This window comes from Aspergillus brasiliensis (assembly GCF_001889945.1).
Source record: "Aspergillus brasiliensis CBS 101740 unplaced genomic scaffold ASPBRscaffold_1, whole genome shotgun sequence".
Classification (NCBI taxonomy): Eukaryota; Fungi; Ascomycota; class Eurotiomycetes; order Eurotiales; family Aspergillaceae; genus Aspergillus; species Aspergillus brasiliensis.
This window is the reverse complement of record NW_027137442.1, coordinates 3,776,441-3,784,582: the sequence shown is the minus strand read 5'-3', so window position 1 is coordinate 3,784,582 and position 8,142 is coordinate 3,776,441. Positions and strand designations below refer to the sequence as shown.

At 45.7% G+C, this 8,142-nt stretch overlaps 4 protein-coding genes across 4 annotated transcripts; 2 read left to right on the top strand and 2 right to left on the bottom strand.

Moving 5' to 3' along the window:
• Positions 1-3,162: 3,162 nt before the first annotated feature.
• Positions 3,163-3,810, top strand: ASPBRDRAFT_25750 (uncharacterized protein; the record flags this gene model as incomplete). Its single annotated transcript, XM_067622206.1, has 1 exon — positions 3,163-3,810. The coding sequence occupies one exon, from the start codon at positions 3,163-3,165 to the stop codon at positions 3,808-3,810; it is 648 nt and encodes a 215-aa protein (XP_067485393.1).
• A 181-nt stretch (positions 3,811-3,991) lies between these two features.
• Positions 3,992-4,841, top strand: ASPBRDRAFT_656411 (uncharacterized protein; the record flags this gene model as incomplete). The annotated part of the gene is made up of 1 exon (XM_067628568.1): positions 3,992-4,841. One exon carries the CDS (start codon positions 3,992-3,994, stop codon positions 4,802-4,804), a length of 813 nt encoding a protein of 270 aa, XP_067485392.1. The 3' UTR covers positions 4,805-4,841.
• Positions 4,842-5,475: 634 nt separating this feature from the next.
• Positions 5,476-6,323, bottom strand: ASPBRDRAFT_257373 (uncharacterized protein). The gene has a single exon (XM_067622204.1). The coding sequence runs from the start codon at positions 6,297-6,299 to the stop codon at positions 5,640-5,642; it is 660 nt and encodes a 219-aa protein (XP_067485391.1). The 5' UTR covers positions 6,300-6,323; the 3' UTR covers positions 5,476-5,639.
• A 406-nt stretch (positions 6,324-6,729) lies between these two features.
• On the bottom strand, positions 6,730-8,107 carry ASPBRDRAFT_61567 (Zn(II)2Cys6 transcription factor domain-containing protein; the record flags this gene model as incomplete). The annotated part of the gene is made up of 1 exon (XM_067628320.1): positions 6,730-8,107. One exon carries the CDS (start codon positions 8,105-8,107, stop codon positions 6,881-6,883), a length of 1,227 nt encoding a protein of 408 aa, XP_067485390.1. The 3' UTR covers positions 6,730-6,880.
• Between the last annotated feature and the right edge of the window lie 35 nt (positions 8,108-8,142).

The window sequence follows — 8,142 nt, the reverse complement described above, 5'->3', positions numbered from 1 at the left end:
ACATTAAGCTTAACTCCAGTCTGTTATAATATTAATTAATAATTAAAATAAATATTTCTATTATAATAATTCTGATTCTATTTATTTTCTATTTCTATAGTATAAGGATTTGAGGTATGAGCAAGTATCGCCCAGAACTATAAAGCAAGGTCATCCAACCGTGGATAGTCCATTATCTGGACTACAAGCAAAGGCGAAGTTCAGAAGTTGACGAGTTCGAGATGTTTTCTTACAATGTGACTTTGCTCTTGAAGTATGATCAAGAAGTTTATGACGAAGGAAAAAGACGTTGTGTTGGCCTCAATGACCATCAGAAGATAATATCACATGGAAATGCTATACAAAGCACACCGCTCAGCTCCCACCTATAGTGGCTCAAGCAACTACTTTTCACGTCCATCTCTTCGTGACAACTATGTCTAGCGGCGTATATCTGGCAGAGCCATGAATCTTCACATCAACTTGATACCGAATGAGAAGTGTAACCATTTCTTATACTTCCACAGGAAAGAAATCTCTGCATTAAACAGATGGGGAAGAGCAGGTTTCTTTTCCATGTTCCTTGAATTGACTTATGTGTCATAGCGTAAAGATTTGATATTTCACCTTGCTTGCCCTACACCTATTTCGCGTCTGTTCGGCTTTGAGCAGGCCAGCTTATCATATTTGGAAAGGAAATAGAATCTGAATAAATTTAAAAAAAAAAAAAAAAAAAAAAAAAGCTTGGGCTTGTTTTACGCGTCCTGGGAACGCGTAGAGCAAAGGGGTCTGCTGCTCCGAGTTTCGCATATCAACTTCATTCAACCCAGTGATTCACAATCGTTCAGATTTTGGTTTTATTATCGTATACTAGGGCTTGGGCGAATCGCATAAAAAGGGCGCTCCAACCATTCCTAAAACGGAGGTAATTGTGAAAGATTAGGTTGGCGCCGTTGTGTAGCAGTGCTTGAACAGCCCGTATGCATGATTGCCGCGATCGTAAATTGCTAGCTGAAAATCACATGATCTGCTGCCTGAGCATTCGGGTCTCTGGTTTGCTGACTAGGCAATATGTCGAACGAAAATTACCGCCCCTAAGGCGTTGAGATAGGTTTCGCGGCCTCGGCCTTTGTAGATCGCCATCGTTCGAGTAAAATACCACACCAACAACTAGTTCAATTAGGCTGGCAAATTGGGGGTTCAGTACCCAGCAGACAGTTATAAGGTGCTTCCTTTACCTCTTTGATCTTTGATCACGAACTGAAGCCTCAAAGAAAGTCAAACAGCTCAGCAGTAACCGTCCTCATACCTCCTGCGTTCTACGTTTCGGTTTAGTGTCGTGTCGCGTTACACCGCCCGCCCCGGCAGAGCTTCCGGAACCCCCCGACCGACGATCACTGTTACTGCTTATCTACCCTGTGGCGAAGCAATTGATTTTCTACTTGGGTTCCACCAAGCATGTCCTCTCTATATGGTAAATCCTTAGGAATGTTGGTGGGGATGGTAGTACCATCCAGCCAAACCTCCACATCGTGGTTGCTAGGCAAAATATTGATACATAAGACTTGAGTCTACCATGACCACGAAGGCACAATCGAAGAGATTACTGGGACTTGTATAGCCACCCAGATGATTGAAGAGCCCGCTCCAGGGAGAAAGGCAATGGAAGCAGTGATAAAAATCAAAATGCAGTATATCCCTCCTTGCGTTGGAATATATCACAACGAGAACTGATCAGAAAAACAAACATAGGCTGACCCCGTGGGACAATCCCAACGTCCGAGAGCTCAGTGGAGAGGCCTATCGCGAGATTGAAAATCTTCAAGAACTAACAAAAATCCGAGTGCAATTCGACTCCAACTCTGATTGAATACTTTCCCTACAGACGGCATCACCAGATGTATTGCCCTGACGGCTACATTGTGTTTATCGTGATGGAAGAAAAATCCATGGGCAAGATCTGCGATATTTTGAAGTCTTTCACTGGAAGAGCGGGATAGTGTGAGAATTGCATTTATTAGAGCATTGTGGTAGGCGAACTATTTTTCCCTGTTGTTAAAACCTTTGAACAATCTGACACTAGGACTACAGGGAGTTCCGCAATAAAAGATTCTATCCCAGTGACCCTCGCCGATCGAATGTCATCTGGGACAAAACCTCCCAGCGATGGTACGGATTTGACACTGTATCAATCTGTCTTGTTACTTATCCAGAGACAGTTTTATTATAGACCTCGAAGATGCTTGGGACATGGAGCTCCCCATACAGAAACATATCACCCTAGATCCAGTGATCGAGCTTTCCTCATGGGGGCTAAACTCAGGAGACGTACAACCTGTCGACGATCATTCTAAGGACGACCCAATAATGCCAGAGCTGCAGGAGGCCGGGCGGACTTTTAACAATATGGAAGAATTAGTAGCGTTCCTTCAGCACAGAGCAGCTAAAAGCCAAAGTTAAGAGTAATTTCATCTTGTTTTAAACCAATCCCCGATTTTACTCCTCTCCTATGACTTGTAATTATCGAGCAATATCACGAGCTCTACTTCCTGAAAGAGATTGCCATCATCGATCGGGTGTAGTACATCCTCTGCTCTAGTGGGATAGTAGATCTCAGTTACTTATGTCTCTTCTCCCAAAAAAAACATCATCTTGTCGGAAGAGGATCGGCAACCGAGGTTCTATCGATATAACCGGACGGGCATTGCGGCATACCCTTGGTGACATTGGTTCAGATGATGCTGTCACCAAATAATCACAACAGCAACTGGCACGCGTGTCGACTGGTCAAGGCTTTGTTAGAGATTAAAATTGGCAATCTGAACGAAAATATACCCCTGTATAGAAGATTCTGCTCTACGTTGGCAGGATTACCGGCTGATTCGGAACAGCTCTAAGCGCGATAACTATCATCTTCACTAGCCAGGAAAGCTCTTGGGGCCTTGTATCTACTACCAAGTTAGAAAGGTATACCTTGTGTAGTGTCGAAGCCATGGAGGATAAAACATAGCAGAATTATCAGTACAAGGCCTGAGAATACCACAGGAGATATAAAACCCCCTATAGTCCATTCTCAAGTTTATCCCGGACCTTGTCTATTTATTTTTGTTTGATGTTTTCCCTCTGGATGCTTTGTTGTAATTGTCGCCGGTTTCTTGCTTGCTTTTCCTTCAAGTTTTCGCGATGGATTGGTCCAAACCCCCTGCTGCCTCAAAGCCCAAAGATGAAACCGTCGAGCTTCTTACAGCCCGCGAGGTGACGATGGATTCATACCCCAAGTTCGCGGAGTTACCCCAAAACCACCCCTCTGATACTGAATTGCGCGAAATAGACTTTGTGGGCAGTCTTCGTTACTGGAATAACTTTTCAACGGATGTTCGCAAGGCGTTTCAAGAAACTAAATGGGATAACCGTGCGGTATCAGCTCGACTCGGTCCACAAGATTTAAACTACAGTGAACACTTCCGCTGTGGTGCTGAAATATCAACAAGTGCTAGATATGTCACACATGTACTGAATCCGATGAGCGCCATTGCTAAGCACCTGGGTTATCATGTCAGCTCGGGTGACTGGAGCGTGGCAGGGATGAAATTGGAATGGCCAAAGTCTATGCCCGCAATACCGTCGGAGAAGGATAAGTCATCCATACCGGACTATGTCCTGGTAGACCTTGTGACTAAAAATCCTCGTGCTCTGGGAGAAGCGAAGCACCCATGGGGCAAGTATCCGGACCAGAATGTGAAAGGAGCACGTACCGGAGACGCGGTCCAAGACAAGCTGTTACGCCGGTTTTTAGGTAGGTGTGCCAGCCAAGCAAACACAGTGGTCTGAATTTTACAATGATTCTGACATCGAAATGATTAGGGCAGGTGTCCCGGGATATGTGGGCAGCCAAATTAAAACTTGGCTTTATGACCAGCTACACATGGACAGTTTTCATTCGTCGAGAGAGAATCGATGATGAATGGTTCTCTTCTTTTCAGATGCGATACATCACACAGCGAAATCCAAAATGGGTACATCAGACACATCTGTCTCGGTTAGAGAGTGCATGCTGTACTACTTCAAGCTTGCTGCTGGGGAGCGGTCAAATTGGTCTTTGGAAAATGAGCAACAGGAACCGCTACAGGACTGGGTCATAATCAAAGAAAGGGACCCGAGTAGACGTCCGAACGCTACTACTCCCACAACCTATTTTCCTCAACTGGTCCATCGAATTCCCTCCGGCGCGTCACTGGGCCCACCAACCCCAACCACCAGCAAGACTATGCAGCTACCACAACGGCCCCGAAACTCTGGCCGAGGACAATCAGATTCAGACTCAACAGAAGCAAAGCGAGTTGAATATAGGGATGTTGGTGAGGTTTCAATATATGGGAAGTTTTACAAATTCACGCTGGACGGCAAACTGTCCATGAAGGACCGGGACCAATGGACTACGGATCAGGACAATGAAAATATACTCTACCATCATGCTGAGAAACTGCGCGGCGTTTTCCACGGGCCTGCTGCCACACCTGGGGCTTTGCAGGGAACTGATCGGAAGGGTAAGGCCACAGTTGATATCGACGGGCCTGCCACTAGCAGTTTAACAAGGAACAGCCAAGTGATCCGACATAGTCAGAGTCAATCCAGAGTCCCCTCGAATGCCCTGCCAAAAACCGCGGCTCCAAAATACACATTCATCGGAGTATTGCCGAGTGGATGGAAAAGTTACAAACACCAAGAGGGCGATTCGTCTGTTGACCTTCCAAAGGCTCAGTGGAGGAAAGTCGGAGGTTATTATTATCATGATGAGAAAATGCTACAAGGTAAGGCTCCGTAACGTGATGCTCGATTAAGGATACAAGTTACACATCCGGTCAATCTTGCAGCTCAGACGGAGGCCAAGGGTCGTCTATTCATCATAGAATGACACTAATCTATATGGCTTTGTGGCTTTTGTTTTTTTTTTTTTCTTTTTTTTTCTTTCATCACATAATCCAAGCATTCAGCGAGTCTTATCGCTGCTAGTAGTAACCAACTTACGATGGAGCATGACCCATCATGGCTATCACTTTCAAGTAGCAAAACTTATAAAAGCTCGGTGTATCAGTGCCAGCTCCTAAAGAGTAACACCAGACGATTCGAAAAAATTGCTACACAGCATGGGCCCTCCATTTGATTTCAACAGCGCTTTGGGAAATGACTCGAATTCCTGGACCGCCCGCAAGAAATTGCTCCAACTGGGTAGACGGCGACTACCTGAAGAAAAAGCTTATTATCCACTCATCTCCAGATTAATTCAGAGATGCTCCTAGTATCCTAAACAGATCCCTTTATAATATATTATATTACTCGAATATGCTGGCTGGGGTACCTAGGTTGACTGGATATACGATTTATTCTTATTTCTTATATATTAGAGTTTATTTTTTCTATTTTTCATCCATTTACACCATATCGGGTTACTTGTCGAGTACCAGAGCAAAATTCGGCTTCATCGAGCCACTGGCTGGCTGAGTGTGGTCAGTTGCCCCAGATCTCTTCACTAGTGCCAGTGATAGTATCACAATACAAGAGCAGTTGTCAACGCGTCACTTCGTATACGTAGCGTCAAATCCAATTCGTCTCGTCTCCACTAAGTACTTATCCCAAGACTCAAAGGACTCAAGACATGCTTAGCTATCACGAAGTTCCTCCACCTGTGTGACATCTTCAACAAACGTAGCGCCATATTCTCTCATCATCTGTATCTTCTCCTCCATATTCATCGCCAAACTCATTCTTCCAAAATCTTTGGGAAGTTGCCTGTCACTCTCATATCTTAACACCCACACACCCACTCCATCCATCGGCCAACCGAACACCAGCACCTTTTCTTCTTCCGCCGTCATCTCCCTCGCGCCTAACTGCGCTTCCAGCCTATCCTCCCTACTCGACCACCACTTCGCACCCGTCCGTCGCAGGAGATTACAGAATCTGTCTTCTTCTTCGTCGACATTGGGAGAGCGCTGCGACTCCTGAGAGCGGGAGAGTGATAGGAAGAGCATGTCGAGCAGGTCAGCCTCTTTGACGAGAACCCCACCAGTAGAGGGGTAGCCATAGACCACGCATCCTCCTGGGCCGGTGCCGAACTTGGTCCGTTCAGTAGTGGATAGAGGAGGGAGCATGGAGCATGAGGCCCAGTCGTTCGGCGAGTCCCCTTGTACTGGTCTCGGATAGATATTCGAAATAGGATTGATATTGATGGGAAATATACGGCCAATGGTTTGTTGGCTGAGAGTCGATAGAAAGGTAGAGATGATGGCGACGACCATGATGTTGAACCTCCAGGTCATGTTTCAAAGAAGGCTACAAACAGGACAAGAGCGAAGCTTCGAATGAGCGCGCTCTCAGGGTCATGCAAGATGACCGTTTCAACACAGAGGAATCAATCGATTAGGCAGCAACCTGGTATTTACAAGGACTGTTCTGCCGAGGTCTAAAGTCACTAGGTCGGTTACATTAGTCTAGGATAGTATGCATGATCAATCTAGCTTCATCCTATGCTCATCAGCCATACCGTCAGCATCTTTGTAGATCTGGATGAGTACTTTTCTGTTCAAGTTAAACTCGGTCAGCAAGGAATGAAGCGCTAACGGAAATAAGATGGCTTTTATAAAAAAAGATCTAAATTAAACATTGACCATAAAAAAGGAAAAATAAAGCCTGTTTTATGGTTATTTTTTTCTCTATTCAAGAAATTATACCGTTGAAGCTAGACTACTACTAATGTACTATGCCGTAATAATCTTATATAGGTGTGAAGGAAATAGCTGGAGAGCTATTTCATATTCAAGGGACCGTTCGACCAGAATGACCATCCTGCCTGTAACAGAAACAAGTTGATGTGCCGCTTTATAGTGTGCTAGCGTACCCCTCATCTGATCTGTAGCTTTTTGAGTGGATACAGGATGGCGGCAACATGTTGTTCAGGCATGAGTTGCGTTATGGCCAAGGCCAATTGCACACCCCAGTTCAAACACCACCATCGCGAGTTGCATTGCCCTAATACTACAGCATAATGAGCCAAGAGGGCCAGTGACGCGGCATTCCTCTGTCGTAGCAGATCGATATAGTCAGATTCGACGATATTTGGCCATGCCAATGGTCTCAAATGTCTCTTCAGACGAAAGCCCAGGCTCTTCTGAAAAGCCTGGAGCGCTCTAGTGTTGATACCGCGAACCGCCGGGGGATCATCGCCAAGGTCAATCCAATGTTGTAACTCTGCGACAGCAATGTCCAGATCATGGTCCTCTGAAAGGCGTGCTGCGTCATCGAGAATATCAGTGTCTTCAAGCCACGATTTGAGATCTCGTGCTTTTCGCCAGGGCTTGGTAGTTTCGTGAATCGTACCGTTCCCCTTTATCAACACCATGATATGAATCATTTCGTCTAATACCGTATCTGCGCTTTTATCTCCCCCCTGCAGCAGTGGAAGTGCAAGAGCGTATATAGACAGGAGAAATGGGAACTTTCCGACTGCTTGGCAATTGGCATCGTGAATGTACTCAGCTTCTTTTCGAAACGATGCCATTGCATCGGAGCAACCGCTTAAGACAAATGCGTGATGGCTCTCGCTGAAAGACGGCGACTTGGTAATTCCCAAATGGAGTGCCGACAGCATGAGGATCATATGTAGTAGGAATGGGTACCGCATCGCTTCCCGGACCCCTTGATCCTGCCAGCTACGATGAAAATTTTGACTGACAGCAAAAGTATCGGTAACATTGATGATCCAGTGGTGGATTAACTCAAATTCCCACATCGTAAGGACTGGTTTGGGCGAGTGATTATCTGGACTAGCCTGAGGTATTTGTGAGAGCACCGTCGGATCCCTACTCGGATAGTCCACTGTAGAAGAATGAGGAGCGCTTTGGGTAGTCAAATTTTCCGTGAAGTTAGTGCCACGGCTGTCAAGGAAATCAATCTGTTGAGCACTAGTGCATCTAGTAGATCTAGTAGTCTTTCTGGGCTTCAGAATACATGGCTGGTTGTATTTCGCACAGGCCCCACATGTCGGGCGAACTTCGTCGCATTTGAGATGTTTGTCCTTGCATCGGAGACAGCCTAGGCGGGATTTAGTGTGTGATCGCCGGGTCGCCATATGGGAAAATGAGTGGTTGAATAGATAGCTACCTT

What these genes read in the sequence shown, in the direction of transcription:
- ASPBRDRAFT_257373 (XM_067622204.1), bottom strand. Translation starts at nt 6,299, where the DNA reads ATGACCTGGAGGTTCAACATCATGGTCGTCGCCATCATCTCTACCTTT.